The sequence below is a fragment of the Penaeus monodon genome, chromosome 18 (genome assembly GCF_015228065.2).
Source record: "Penaeus monodon isolate SGIC_2016 chromosome 18, NSTDA_Pmon_1, whole genome shotgun sequence".
In the NCBI taxonomy this organism is placed as follows: Eukaryota; Metazoa; Arthropoda; class Malacostraca; order Decapoda; family Penaeidae; genus Penaeus; species Penaeus monodon.
The window spans coordinates 11,270,383-11,286,672 of record NC_051403.1 but is presented as its reverse complement, the minus strand read 5'-3'; the positions used below and the strand labels follow the sequence as shown (position 1 = coordinate 11,286,672).

General features: G+C 40.1%; 2 protein-coding genes across 2 annotated transcripts; one reads left to right on the top strand and one right to left on the bottom strand.

Moving 5' to 3' along the window:
• Nucleotides 1–210: 210 nt before the first annotated feature.
• Nucleotides 211–1,380, top strand: LOC119584612. The gene is made up of 3 exons (XM_037933299.1): nucleotides 211–495; nucleotides 582–977; nucleotides 1,018–1,380. Exons 1-3 carry the CDS (start codon nucleotides 211–213, stop codon nucleotides 1,378–1,380), a joined length of 1,044 nt encoding a protein of 347 aa, XP_037789227.1.
• A 7,334-nt stretch (nucleotides 1,381–8,714) lies between these two features.
• LOC119584240 (metallothionein-1) lies at nucleotides 8,715–10,596 on the bottom strand. Its single transcript, XM_037932756.1, has 3 exons — nucleotides 10,443–10,596; nucleotides 9,201–9,278; nucleotides 8,715–8,964 (listed from the first exon to the last, which is right to left on the bottom strand). Exons 1-3 carry the CDS (start codon nucleotides 10,462–10,464, stop codon nucleotides 8,888–8,890), a joined length of 177 nt encoding a protein of 58 aa, XP_037788684.1. The 5' UTR covers nucleotides 10,465–10,596; the 3' UTR covers nucleotides 8,715–8,887.
• Nucleotides 10,597–16,290: the final 5,694 nt, after the last annotated feature.

Genomic DNA, 16,290 nt, shown 5'->3' with positions numbered 1-16,290 from the left:
TGCATACTGGTCCCGCACCTTAAAGGACGCCGAGATCCGCTATGCCGTCATTGACTTGGAGGCGCTGGGTGTGGTAGAAGCTGTCCGTGCGTTTGACCTGTATGTTTCCGGTCGACGGTTTGTAATCTGGACAGACCACCAGCCCCTGGTTGAGGTATATTCCAGGTGCACGAAGAGCACCCACTTGGTATGCATACGAACTTGGGGGCTATGATTTTAAGACAGTACAAGACAGGGGCCAGCAACCATGTGCCGGACCTTCTCTCACGACCAGCAGGTGATGTACCTCCATCTATGAAGACAGCTCGCCTACTAGAACAGGCCCAGGAGGCACATGATGACGCTGCTGATAAGATGGACCTCACTGGAATGACAGCTGTTCAGACAAGGGAGCACCAGCTATGGGACCCGGCATGCGAGGACCCCCTGGGTTGGCTGGAAGGGCGCCAGGCTGTACCAGGGGAGAGACCTCCTGCTGCACTCTTCAGCTTTGAGGTGGAGAAAGGTGTTCTGTACTACCTGTGACTTTTCCTGATCGGGTAGTGAGGCAGGTTTATGTCCCCAAACACCTCCAAACACAGGCACTACGACAAGCCCACTGCCCTCCGACTGCCACCCATCCTGGGATCCACCATACATTCCAGAACCTGCAGGGCGCCTGGTACTTCCCCAATATGTATCATCTGGTGAGGGAGTATGTGGCAGCCTCCCATGCATGTCAGCAGCGCAAGGGTGTGGCAGGACGCGCCCCAATGGAAGGCCATCCACTGCCAGAGGTCCCACTGGTGACAGTGTCAGCTGACCTTATGGACTTGCGGGGATCAGCAGCATGTACTCTCCATTGTGAACCATCACACATGGTTCAGCTGGTCTCACTGCTTGATAAGAAGGCCGACAGAGTGCTATGGGCCTTTGACGACCATTATGTGACTCTATTTGGGCCACCTGACCGAGTGGCACTCACTTCTGGAGGCCCTGCGAGTGCAACACTCTTTCACAGTGGCCTATCACCCCCAGTCCAATGGGGTGGTGGAGCGCACCAATCAGACAGTGAAGGATGCGCTGGTGGCACTGGCTCGGCAGGCTCCTTCGCAGTGGCCCACCCATCTTCCTGCTGTTCGCCTCGCCTTGAACTCAGCCATCCACCGTGCTGTGAGGGACCAGCCGCTATACTTGCTGACAGGTCTTATGGTGCTCTTTGGGAAGGGCCTGATTAACCGCCAGGCTGTGGACCCCAACCTGATATTGGCACGTCTTGCAGACGCCTGCTGGCTAGGTGTTGAAGTGAGCTGGAAGATGCAGGAGACTAACAAGGCCCAGTATGAGCACGTACCTCAGGCCCATACGAGGAGGGATCTCTGGTCCTACATAAGGTCCTAGGGAACCATAGATCCTGCTGTGTACAGAAGCGGTTGGGCTCCGTTAGTTACGATGTCTTGGACCTGCGATCACCATACCGTGCCGTCAGAGTCCATGCCAACCAGATATGCCCCTAAACTCCAGCTGCTGAAGTGGACTACCTCGAGGAAACTGACCAGGTGTTGTGTGTGTGACTCGAAACATTTATGGTAGTGAGGTTCTTGAAATGGATTTTGAACCATGGGTCGGTCCTTGACCATCAGCTCAAAAACTATAATGTGTAAGAAGAGAGAGAGAAAAAAAAGTTCTTGTGTTGATATCTTCCATATTGTGATATTTTACTAGTCTTGCATTTTAAATATATTTTTGAATTTTACATTTTCGAGTTTTGTATTATGTTTTTATATAAATTTGTACATGGTGCTATCGGGTACTGGGACTCCGGGAGGTGTGGCGTTTTCCATTCCGGGGGAGGGGCTGTAGTATGATGTATACCTCGGTACAAGAACGCACCCGGATTCGCGGATTCAGTTATGCGAACGGGTGATTACCATGTTGCCACTTGGGGTGCTTTTCTTTAATTGAATGCGTTTGCTGACACCCATCAGCACGCCCTTGTTGTTTTCTGTATTAAATGCCCCACCTCCAGGAGAACACCAAATGATTTCTTGTCCGAGAGAGCTCGTAGTCCACACCCAACCCCTTCACAACTTGGAAAGGCAGCAACCCCTTGGCTGAGTGAGCGGTGGAACCGCCACCGGCAGCAGTTGGTGGGTAACCTAGGTTGTGAAGGGAGTGTAAGTGTGGGCTGGGCAGACATTTGTGTTTAATATTATCAGTGCTTTTTTTTTTATGTTCAGTGTCACTGCCTGTATGTTTTCCATAAACCAACTCGACTGTGATATGTAACCTTGGTGACAACAATAAATGCCATGGAAAACAGAACTGGGTCTCTCTTCTCCTGTAGGCGTAGGAAGTAACTTTGCCCGGCTTTTTCCCCTGCCCATGCTCGTACCTTATAATTCACGACCCGAGGAATACTCATCAGCTCCTGTAGCAAGGGTGAGTGGTAGAGTAGCTGCACACCAACTACTACAGTACTCTTCTGTAATAAGAGTCAAACAGTTATAACAACTATAAGTACCCCTGCTAGCCATTGTACTAGGGTACTCTTATAACTGGTGGCAGGGTGGTCATTGCTTCCTTTTGGCTTGCAACATAAACACACTTGACCAGCTTCCATGATCCACCATGCCTACAAAATCATGTGAGTACACGTTTTGGGCCTCTTTCCTTTCCTCCTTCTCCCATAAATGTATTAAGCCATATGTGCAGTCATTCTCAGGTTTTGTTGAGTAAAAGTGCTAAGTGACAGCAAATGGCAGGTTCTCACACTATTCTTTTGACTTTGGATTGCATTACTGTGTGATCACTGAATATGGTAAACAAACATGACTAGCGTTCATTAATCAAGTAGTTGATTAATTTCTCTTGTTATTAGTTATTTCTATAGTTCCAACCACAACGAATTTAATGCGTTCATGACTTTATCTTTATTAAAAATATCATACCATTTATTTTCTCGTCATGAGAAAATGACTGCTCATTTTTTCCCGTGATTTGGTTGTTGTTGTTGACACCCTGGGGATAACCATAGCATCATTACATTGCTCATTGATGACATGTTCTATCGGCGTTAGAACGGAGCTTGTAACGCGATTTTATAGAAATTTATTATTACGATTATAGCATTAGGTTCTTCCCCATATCACAGTGCACAGGGATGCCTGACATAAGCCGGGGTTGTATAAATCGTCTAATAGATCTATGCTCTGACTTTGCGATAGCAGGTACAGGTAAAACCAAAGTTATTCATTCGATCCGCAACTTTTGAGTCGGTGTGACCAATAGTTACGTTTGTTAATTAATGTAGTGCTAGGGTTTAAGCTAGAATAATTATTCGCTTATTAATCACACTTTTCTCACCGTCTAGAAGTTGCTTGCATGTTTTGGGTAAATCCCAAGTGATCGTGATTTGTTATAGTTAAATACCTTTAGGGAATGTCATGAGCGCCTACCACAGATACGCAGAAGAGAGCAGGTTATTTATAGATTTTCCCAGCTCAGTTCGCTTCATTGTAGGGCATTTTGGGTATAGGAACCCCCGTCGATGAAGACTAACATGCATAGCTAGACATGGCTAACTCGGCAGTTCAGAATTTCCGACCCCAAGAAGATTTGCTCGCCAGAAAACTTGCGAATATTTTTTTTTTATGTGGCCATTCCTTAATGCATACATTCTGTCGCATATGTTGAATTAATTTTGTATATATAGCATTGCTAATTTAACTCTGTATTGTTATACTGAACATTAATCTTCGTGTTTGTGATTCATTCTTTGTGTGAGCTCGTGTCTTCCCTTACTGTATTGTACTCTTCCGTAATAAAGAGTCAAGTAGTCATTACAACTATGACTATCCCTGCTATCCATTGCACTAGGGTTCATAGACCCTTACAAATGAACTGACGGTCTAACTACTTCAGTGAAGTGTACTTACCTCGATGTGTGTGTCTGTGTGTGTGATGCTTTGCTATTTATGTTGTCAATCTTCACCTTATTTCACATAAAAAAGAAGTGCATGAACTCCGGATTCATTTGTACGAGTAATATTAAAATCTTATTTCAGAAGTAACGTCCTTCATGTCCGCGATCATTTGTAATATTTCATGGAATGTGATTTCAAGTAATAGTGATGATGGTAATAATAATAATAATGATAATAGTAATAATAATGATAGTAATAATGATAGTAATAATGATAATAATAATAATAATAATAATAATAATGATGATAATAATGATGATAATAATGATGATAATAATGATGATAATAATGATGATAATAATGATGATAATAATGATGATAATAATGATGATAATAATGATGATAATAATGATAGTAATAATGATGATAGTAATGATAGTAATAATGATAGTAACAATGATAGTAACAATGATAGTAACAATGATAGTAACAATGATAGTAAAAATGATAGTAACAATGATAGTAAAAATGATAGTAACAAATGATAGTAACAATGATAGTAACAATGATAGTAACAATGATAGTACAATGATAGTAATAATGATAGTAATAATGATAGTAATAATGATAGTAATAATGATAGTAATAATGGTAATAATAATGATAATAATAATGATAATAATAATGATAATAATAATGATAAAAATGATAATAGTAATGATAATAATAATGATAATAATAATGATAATAATAATGATAATAATAATGATAATAATAATGATAATAATAATGATAATAATAATGATAATAATAATGATAATAATAATGATAATAATAATGATGATGATGATGATGATGATGATGATGATGATGATGATGATGATGATGATGATGATGATGATGATGATGATGATGATGATATTGTTGTTGTTCATGATAATGTTGTTTTATATTGTTTTTGCCTCTATTATCTTTATTATTATTATTATCATTATTATTATTATCATCATCATCATCATCATCATCATCATCATAATAATAATAAAGATAATAGAGGCAAAAACAATATAAAACAACAACATTATCATGAACAACAACAATAGCATCATCATCATCAGAAGCAACAATAACATCAATAATAACAATAACAATACTACTACTACTACTACTACTACTACTAATACGAATACGAATAATAATCAAATATATGAAGAAAAAGAAGAATAACAACAAACATAATAATAACAACAATAATAATAATAATATCAATATTATTATTATTATTATTATTAATCGTAACAAATAAATATTACGCATTATGCATGATGATATTTGCATTTATTTATTGTTTTTAATTTTTGTTTACTGAGGGCTGTGTTTAAGCTTCAACAAGTGTTGTGTAACCGCCGTCCTTCCTTCCGTTCGTTAATTCTCATGTATTAGAGACAGATGAGGGGATGTAACACGATAATGATTAGACCCCTGCATTAAGAACACACCAACATACTAAACTACGAGACAGCCAATGGATATGAGCTCAAATTCAACGAAAAGTCAGTCTTGTCAAAGAAAGTGTACATTTGGCCTTTAAAGGTTTCAGATCGTTGATAAAACGTGTTCCCTGTACTAAAAGAACACGGGAATTCAACTAGATTCCGATCCTTATTTTCAAAAGCTATTAACCTCACGATAAGATAATAATCAAATAATAAGGGAGAAAATTGATTCGTTATGAAAGCCTACCATCTGTTAGGAAAGTAGCGTGCTAGTAGAACCCACACGCGATAGGCAGTGGTGAAGCAAGAGAGGACTTCATCCTTACCCCAAGACAGCTCCGCCCACAATGAGATAACTTACCCTGAGGTGGCACGAACAACGGGAAAAAATCATGTGGGGAATGAAGACATGGCATGTGGGAAACTCGTTCCATATACAGAGGCAGACAAACAAATGTTTATATATATATAATATATAATAATGATAACATTTATTTATATATATACATATATATACACATACATACATCACACACACACACGACCATTTCGTATAACAATATGGCTGTAGGCATGTTTGCAGGCCCGTCCATGCAGGTAGATTTGCGTAGGTAAACAAAAGTGCATCATCGAACTTTGTAAGTCTATGAACCCTAGTACAATGGCTAGCAGGGGTAGTCATAGTTATGACGGCTTTACTTTTATTATGAAAGAGTACAATACAGTAAGGGAACACACGAAACGATGTCTTGGGGTAAGTCCTTGTGCGGAGTCACGTGTCTGGCCATCCAGCCCTGAATGCGAAGGCTGGACTGACCTTATCACGTCAAGCGCTGGAAAAAACTGAGAGGTCAGAAGAGATCAGATAAAATAGTCATCTATGCCTTCGCTGAGTTGGTTCTTAACTCGACTCTGAGCCACGTGGCAACCAGTCATGTGGTCTGTTGTCTAATGGGTTAGACAAATTATGCTTCTGTTCACACCATATTGCTATGGAAGGTCATTAACAGACGGAATCGGTGACTACACCTCGCTCCCCCCACATTTCCTGCAGCTGCCTCACTATTCCTGCCTATAGCTGTACTTTCATGCCACGTGTCTGGTGGACACTCACCGCTTGTGCCTGAGGATGACCCAGTTTAACTCGGTTTCACTCATCGAGCGCAGATCACACTCCACACCACCAGCCTCCGGGTTGGCGGGTGCGGGAGTGTGTCCGACCTAACTTACCCTAAGACACTCGTCTCGTGTGTTTCCTTCACTGTGTAGAACTCTTCAATATTAAAGAGCCAAACCGTTGTAACCACTCACTGCCAACTAGTCAACCATTGTTCAGAAGCCTTTCACAGTCTAATGTGTTAGACAAATTATGCTTATGCACACGCTGCACACATTTCTGCTCTTTTTAACTTCCAAATTATACTTTCTCATAATCTTGTGTTGGTAGTTAGACTGAAGACGATATATTTAAGTTCACCTTAACGGCTTTTCCGAGCCTAGGCATGCGGATAGGGGACGAAATATGGCCTAGGTTAGTGATTACTGCTCGTCTTATTTTTCTTCACATGGTTGTCCCACCTAAACTGAAGTTCTATGTAGCGTTAAATAATGCAAGTTGCTATTACTAGACTTAAGCAAATAAATAAACCGTAAAATAAACAAACACTGCAAACCACTTTCAAATGGCTGGCTTCATTAATTGGTCATGGTTGTTTGACCCTCAGTCAAATTTGAGATTAGTAAGGGCCGAATGGGTAGCCAACCTACGATTTACTGCTTTCAACGTTTGAATGGAATGTGTGGGGGCGTGCGCTCTGTGCGAGTGTGCAATCAAATAAACAGGCTCTATATATTCATTACATTATATATGGTAAGATTACAAAAAGGAAGTAAGATAATAAATTAATTTGTTGTCCTTCGCTAGAGGTTTACAAATGAGCCGCCCGGTCCGAATGGCTTGTGAGGCGTTTTACAAGTAATCACTTATTCCAGGGATTGTGTATACATATCGGGATGAGCGACTAGATGTGGCGAGATGACACATGTAAAACCCGGTATAAACTTTACATGCACATTAAACAGTAATCAGGTACGCAAAATATTTGATTAAATGAAATTTGTATATAATGCAGACTTGAGAAATAGTTTGAATTTGCCGACAAATTTGGACTACATTTCATCGCCAGTTACTATTCCACTACGTTGCCACTCAAATATTAGAAATTTATTTACAAGGACGAAATTGGTATGCAAGTCTAAATCATTTGTCCGCCAAAATTAAAATGTCAAGCAAGATAATCTTATAAAAAGGGGGCCCCAACGTTCTCCAAAATCGCCCATGAAGCGATAGAGGCATCTCATCGTTCATGGCGATTGCAAGGCTAAAACACGCAAGCACACAGCGTGAAAGTCCAAAGAAGCACGTGTGATGGAGACGGCGAGGACTTACTGTTGCAGTGTTATGTCCAACTACTCGCAAAGAAAGCGTAGCCCATCCACAAATGGAAGGTACCATTGAGCATATGGTTACGATTACTTAAAATGACCCCCCCCTCCCGTACTGTAACATGTACTTCCATCATAGTGTTATAATCTGCAAGCAAAATCCTCAGAATGCATTCTAGATTTTTCTTCCTGTATTTTTAGGCCGTTCTACATAAAGTAGTGAAGTATATGGGAGAATTAACACACAACAACGATTACGTTATTTTATGGCATTGCTCATAAACCGAGAAGTTTAACCTCTAGGATTGAATATGATCTATGGATTACTGCTACCATACCATAGCTTTCAGTTATTTGAAACCGTTGTTTGGAACCAAATTATAACACAACGAAAGGAAACTGCCATTTTATTACAAGGATCGAATGCTTTCGAGTCCTTAAATGATGCAGTCGTTTGCATTTTCTTTAAAATTAATAATTCGGCTATAATGTCATTTTCGCAATACTCACCAGTTTAGCTTTATCCCCCCCACCACCGCATAATAATACACAAGCGTTTATGAAGATTCAGAAACAATTGGGAAGCACAATTGCAGCTTGTATAAGTGTAGGAAGTTAAATATATATATATATAATTTTTATAAATATATGCAGCAGCGTATACAGTAACAAGCCGATATTCTTACACAAAATTAAGCTTAGGAACGGTTACCGTGGAAACTTTTCAGTGCTTTTTTTTTTTGTAAGTATTATCCTTTGAGGACCCAGGACTTGCATGTATTTAGGAAAATAAAATTCTAGTTTGACTCTTTTATTTATTTAATAAAAATAAAAGGGGAGTCTCTTCGTTATATTAGAAAAAATAGAGTTCATTAACAGAATAATTTATGTCAGAATCAATATAAACCTATAGAAAGTAGAGGTTCTTAACCTATAACAAAATACACGACTGGTCCCAATCTTCATAGTCTTCTCCCTCTCCTCCTGCTCACTCCGCCGCACGAGAGAGATCGTCATGCAGGCAGCCATGAGGCGCTTAGCCTATGGACAACACTTGCATGGCTTGGGGCAAGTCTTGGCACAGTCCTCCTTCGAGGGACAAGAACACCCCGTTGTGCCTGTGAAATAGTAAAACAGGATTTAGATTTTAGATTTATTTCTAGTCTGAAAATAGTTCCATTCCTAAGTGGATGAAGTGGGTAAATACTGAATGTAGTGGCTATACAATTACATCTTACCAACTACACAAGACCATATTCTATAATTGTAGAAACGACACGATTTTAAGCGATTATAACTAGACATGCGATTAATACATGGTGAAATCGAGTAAAAGTTGGAAAGAAATACTTACATTTCTCACAGGGTTCACAGCGACAGCTCTTGCACACGCATCCTGTCTTGCAGCCTCCCTCGGCGCACTCGCATTTATCTGCAATGTTGAAACACCTCAATTATTCAGGGGCGGAGGACGCCACAAAACCCTTTCCATTTAGGAAAAGGGGCAGGAGGTAAGGGGGAGGGGAAATATGCGTGTTAAGAAAGGAATGTAGAAAGAGGGTGGAAGAGTCCAGAGAATATGGAAAGAGCGAGAGGGAGTAAACATGGTGATTAAGGAAAGGATGGATTGAAGCAAGGAAGAAAGAGGGGAGGAAACATGTAAAACCATTTTATGGCTCAACCTTTAATGATAAAAAGGCCAATTCTTACACTACTGGAAGGCCTATTGTTATCTTTTCGTAAGAGATCGGACATTGCAGAGACAGCACAGGTCACACGCAAATACGCACATGCAGACTCGCGCTCGCCCTCATACTCTCATGCCACAGCAAACTGGACTCGTCAGTACCTAAGAGTTAATTGAACTAATTGGGAAAAGACGGCTATCAAGTTACGTGCAACAAGTTGCCCAAAACAAGCTAAAACTAATCTGCAATAAAGGCTTGCGATAAAGTAATGGGCCGTGTGATTAAGAGATCAGTCATGAAGAAAGCGATCAAGTTATCATAGTGAAAAAGTGAAGAGGCACCTTCCACATTATGATAAAGTAAACAGGACCCTTGCTGGAAAGACTATCATCAAGATATCAGCGATATACAAGGGCGTCGTTTTTAACCCCCCCCCCCCTGAATATAGTACCGAGGTATAGGGCTCTTTTCAAGCCGGGGAAATACCCGTCCCCCCCCCATATCTAATTTTTGGTTATGCCGGAAAATTGTGCAAAGCTAAAAATCTAGGCAAGAATTCATACTAAATTAATAATCTTGTCGTATTAACAGAAGAGAAATACAACCCCTTAAGTCTGAGGCCCCAAACATGTGGACTAGTTTATTATATCGGGGTTCTAGTAGTGAATGCATGGTTTAGGTTCTGCAAGCGTACACTAGACAAGAAATGATACTGATTAAGAAAGGAGAAAAACAGTGGCATCTACACGTGCCGTACGTTCGGCACAACTACCTGTTCGCGACAACGCCAGGCATGATTAAGACTGGAAAGTGAGAAGACCGACACGGATAAAAAAAAATGCCCACTATTATTTTCAGTCTATGCCAGTAGTACGAATAATGATATTACAACACTAAAAAACACTTACCAATGCAGCAGGGACCAGGCATCTTGAGTGAAATTCAATGTGAGTTGAGCACGATCACACGAAATGGATGTACTGCTAGTTGAGCTTCTGTGTCGGACACCACGTGTACAATGTTTATATTGACGTAAGACAGCCAGCTGCGTGCCGTGTGCAGGGGCCTCACCGTTGCCAGTTAAGCTTTTAACGATTGAACTGAAACTAATCTTTATATATTTATGCATGCGTAACATAGCTAGGGATGATTTTATATATGTCTTTTTAAGTATAATACAGGCAGGCGATAAGATATGAGTATACTGTATACTGTGACCTAAACTGTGTATTATATCATTTTGGTAAAATCCTTAAAGAAGCGATAAACAATCAGTAATGTCAAACCAAATCCAACTATAAAATCATTCATTCAATCGTATGCAAAAAATATTAAGAAATTAGAATACTTTAGAGGCCATGAGTGAAAATGATTTCAAACCGAGAGCGAAACGCGGGAGCGAGCGAGAGCGAGCCGTGAGCAGAGCGTGAGTTTGAGAGCCGTGTGCATTCAGATCTATAGAATACGGGGCGTATTCAATTATCTTTTATCCGTTCTTTTTCGCTTAATAATAAATTATGATATTTGCGGTTGTATTTATAGGCAACGCGCTACCATACATTAGAGCTATCCAGATTTCATCATTAGCAGGTGTTCGTCTCATCAGTCTGGGTATCTACTGTATGTAGTCCTACTATCAAACGAACTAAATATATTTAAAATTCTACATCCCTTGCTAAATATATTTCTTAGGGGATATTTAAAAAAAATACAGTACATATACACACACATGTCCGAGTGTCTTTATAATACACACGCATGCGCACACACACATACACATATATATACACACATTCATAAGCGTTTGTGTGTGTGTGCGTCTATATATATATATTATACCATATAAACGGTTGTGTATGTGTGCGTTTTATATATATATATATATATATATATATAATATATATATATATATATATAATTATATATATATAATACATATAGTATAATCGTTTGTGTATGCGTGTGCATATATATATGTATGTATATATAAATATATATACATATATACACAATATGTATTTGTGGTACACACACACATATGCGTGTATCTATCTATCTATATATATATATATATATATATACATATACATATATATATGTATATATATGTATATGTATACACACATACATAAGTATATACATATACATACTGTCAACAATACGTAGCAAGACCGGATGCACTTCACACCCCGTCCAAGCACTGCCCTTCTCCTTGGGCAGGACGCAGATGTCACCCGGCTTTCTCTTTTCGCTCAGGGATAAACATCCGCCCTCGAAGGGAACCGCCGCATAAAAGGACACGTCCATAAGGCAGAGAGGAGAGAGGCAAAGCCCACACAGGGTCCAGCTCCACCACCTCGTCCTCCACCCAGAGGCCCAATAATGATTAGCAATTCACTTGATACTATTCAGCCTCTCTAGATCTTCTATCCCTTTTGCCAGAATAATAATATGGGTAAAAGCAAACATCGACGATACTTCTAATTTAGTAATCATAAGTAACATATAATTGATAACTTTATAAATCAAAACTATACAAAACTATAAATCTATAAACTATACAAAAAATCAACACACTGCAATATTGGCGCGTAGATAACACCCGTGGCGCCCCCAACACCAGACACATAATAAATACAATATAACTACCATTCACACGAAATAAAGAAACTTAAACAGATAAGAACCCGAACACCGCAAATGTCTCATGAGGTTACTATTTCAAAGAGGGCTTCGTATACACTACCAATGCTTTGTCCTGTGGCGAAGCCGGTGGGGCACACGACTCCTCTCGGGGGACGACAGGGGAGTCCCCACCCTTGTCGAGAGGCTGTGATCTGTCGCCGTGCCTCGGTGTTCGCCAAGCCCTTGGGGGTCTCATAACTGTCAGTGAAAAGCCCCTTTTCACTGACCCATCCAAGTCCATCTCTTATCTCGCTCACATCTGGTGATGCGGTGCTCCCAACTCACGTGTTGCTTACATCTGGTGACAGCAGTGCTCACGTGTTGCTAATATTCTGGTGGCTTGCAGTGGCCTTTCGCTTACATCTGATGGCAGCTGTGTTCAAGAACCTCACAACGCCGACGCAAATGCACCTACCACCATGCTACTCCCCGACGCCTGTTGCTGATCTACCGACAAGTTACTCCTGTCGAAGTGTCTCCTCGCCTCCCTTAACTCTCAGCCATCGCTACCAACTCCTCTTCTGACCCGGACCATGTCTGTCCTATTACTTCGTGCTCACCACTCACGCATGTGCTACCCACTGATGAAGTCGCTGAAGATGTATCCTCGCACTCTACCCCACCCCAAGTTCAACCCTTGTCAGCACAGCGATGAAGTCGCAGTTCTACCTACTACCACCAACACTTCCTCGTCACTATTAAAAGTAAGTGTACCTATTAGTGCCAGAGTAAATATTGCCCTCCCTATACCCACCCGTACCTTGCATACAAGTTGCCTTCTTTCAATTTCAAATACACGCCACTCTACGAACGCACACTACTAACCCTATACTTAATAACTTAATAACTGTCAACCATTGTTTTTTTCAACACAACAAACGAAACACACACTGAGATCAAATCTAAGTGACACGCACCCTTACTTCACACCTCATTTCCCAGCCCTAACCATCTCGTAATTGATGTATTGTGTTTGTATTTTTCTGTCTATTATCATTTTTATCCTCAGATTGAACAATTTAGTATATATAATTTCTCTCAGAACAAATGATCACCTTCGAGTTTAATTAATTATTGTTATGTTCGGCTGTTTCATCATATTATTCATGTTTATTGTTGAATTAATGAATTATCTATTTTTTTCTCTTATATGTTATTCCTATTAGTAATTACTTCATTACTTTTTGCGTATTGTTATATTCTGTGTATACACTATATCGTTGTGTTCTTTATATCACTGTTTCTTCATACTTGCCGTGCTAATCTGTCGCTCATTCACACGTAGATTTCCATCACCTGACTATCCTCTTATCTACCTACCTGCCCACTCTACTCGGAATTCACTCTAAGATTGCGGATTTTACTAAGTGCCATCCCCATAACTTGGGGTGAATATGTACTGATGGTAGTGTCTCCAGTTGCAAATAATTTGCAGACACTATGCTTTATATAGGTTTAATTTTAAGCCCGGTTCATGGCCGTAAACGGAGGAACCCTGCGCCCGCCGCACCGAGAATTACTCTCATACGATTGAAGCGCCGAGACGCGCACTGCTAGAATTAAATTCAGGCCCAGCTGCCTATGTGTTCGAAGCATATATACTTGCCTATTTACCACAAAGATATGGAATTCTTATTCATTTAATTTTTCTCTCTTCAATATGATGGTACCTTATTGAACTCGCTAAGTAATTAATACCTTACTTGACACGTTACCCTTCTTGTGACAAATTGTTCTTATGCTCTCATTTATCTTGCAATTTAGTAAGGTGATTGACAAACACATTATCATCCTCCTCCTTAGCCCTTTTTTCTGGCCTGGTACACTTATATTTCAGCTTCTGAAGACAATTGACCCTCCTCACTACTAAATGTTGCACCTCAGTGCGAAACCTCGGATCACCAGGAACCATTTGTAGATACCGAACAGAACCTCTACTGCATCGTTTCAAGTGTTACAGTCGGCTCGAGGACGAGCCTTGCGCGTGGCGGAGCGATGTCAACAATACTTAGCAAGACCGGATGCACTTCACACCCCCAGAATTCTGGATATAGAAATAAAAAGCTTGCCAGTTTTGATGTTAAATCCCTCTTTACCAATGTACCCACAGACGGAGCAGTCCGGGCAGTTGAGAGGGTCACCAGCTCCATGACAGACGCAGAACTCCCGCTGCCGAGACACCACTTCGTTCCCCTAGTGAAGTTATGCGTGGACTTCGGCTACTTTGAATTTGCTGGGGATGAATACCAGCAGATTAGTGGTCTTGCCATGGGCTCCCCCTTGAGTGCCGTCATGGCTTGCTTGTTCATGGAGACGCTGGAGAGGGATAACTACAGGGATATAATCGGCAGACATTCAACATGGCTTCGCTACGTAGATGACGTCCTCGTCATTGTCCCCAGGAGGTCGTGCTTACAATATACACTAACGCGGCTTAACTCCGTTCACGAGGAAATCCAGTTCACCGTGGAGGAGGAGGAGAATCAGAAACTACCTTTCCTGGACACTCTGATCCATCGGGGTGACGACGGCCTACGTTTCTTTGTATACAGAAAGCCTACAAATAAAGATGATTATATCCATTACTACTCCGCCCACAGCAACAAAACGAAATCTGGTGTTGTGATTGGCTTCTTCCTCAGAGGACTGAGGATCTGCAGCCCTGAATTTCTCGAGGATGAGGTTGCCTATATAATTAGTTCTTTCATGAAACACAAGTATCCCAGAGGCTTCCTGTTAAACCTCAGAAAGAAGGCGGAGAGCATACTTGTAAGAGCAGACCCCGCACCCTCTTCTAGTAATTGTCTCGTTTTACCGTCATGTAACATTTCCCAGGCGATCAGCAGATACTTCGGCAAAACAGTGAGAATCGCCAGCACATCCGGAGAAAAGATACATGACTTAATACGTGACATAAAGCAGCCCGAAAGCAACCTTGTAGTGTTGTATATCGCATACCCTGCAGTGGTTGCGATACAGCATACTTTGGGGAAACAGGCCGTGGTCTCAGCACCAGGATCAGCGAACGTCGAGCTGACATCCGTCACCACAGAACTTCCAATGCCATGGTGGTACATGTAGATGAAGCTGGACATCTACCGAACTGGAAGGAAGCAGAAATAGTCCATGGAGGACTGAACAAACTAAAAAGAAAATTATGGAACCAGCATACATCGCGACGGAGAGTAATGTCAACACGGCATCGGGCAGGTTCAGATTATCCAAGGTCACAGCAACAATCCTATGAGCAATGAATAGGAGGTCACAGTCAGGTATTTTGTCAGCTCACGCCTGATATATATTTTCTATGTATTTTCTCTGATGTATGTATTTCTGACGAAGACGCAATCGAAACCGGTCACATACATCTCTTGTTTTGTGAAGATATTCATTCTCATTCATACCTTGTCTACATTTGTCAATATGAATACGGTTCATACATATACATACACATACACACACACACATATAGATATATATACATATACATGTCCATACATATACACACACACGCATATATATATATATATATATATATATATATATATATATATATATATATATATATATATATATATATTATATTATATTATTATATCATTATTATGTGTATATATATCTACGATATACTCATACATACATACATATATAAACATACATACATATATATATATATATTATATATATATATATATATATATGATATATATACATATATATATATATACATATATATATATATATATTTTGTCAGTCTCACAGTGACTTACATGATTTTACATTTATTTCTTCTCTGTTGATGACAATTGGTTCAAGTAAATCTTGTGGATTGCTGTTGTTGCTTTCCTAATCGATCTCATACATCAGAGAGTGGTAGTCAAGTCAGGTCCAAAGCGATTGCTATGATGTCTCCTCTCCTATTTTCTTCTTTATCTTTGTGAAAATAAAAATACACACACAAAAAAGAAAAGAATTCTATCTTTATAAAATAAAAACAAAACGAAAAAACAAAAACATAGTGGAAGGATGTCACCAAAGAAATTAGAAGTTTTGGACTAGGTTGTTCGCCAA

Bases quoted from the DNA above. Each gene is read 5' to 3' on its own strand.
- LOC119584612 (XM_037933299.1), top strand. From the start codon at position 211: ATGATTTTAAGACAGTACAAGACAGGGGCCAGCAACCATGTGCCGGAC. The intron at 496-581 runs GTGGAGAAAGGT...CTCCAAACACAG, and splicing joins CTGCACTCTTCAGCTTTGAG to GCACTACGACAAGCCCACTG. The intron at 978-1,017 runs GCGAGTGCAACA...TATCACCCCCAG, and splicing joins CACTCACTTCTGGAGGCCCT to TCCAATGGGGTGGTGGAGCG.
- LOC119584240 (XM_037932756.1), bottom strand. From the start codon at position 10,464: ATGCCTGGTCCCTGCTGCATTG. The intron at 9,279-10,442 runs GTAAGTGTTTTT...TCAACATTGCAG, and splicing joins GCCTGGTCCCTGCTGCATTG to ATAAATGCGAGTGCGCCGAG. The intron at 8,965-9,200 runs GTAAGTATTTCT...ACTATTTCACAG, and splicing joins CTGTGAACCCTGTGAGAAAT to GCACAACGGGGTGTTCTTGT.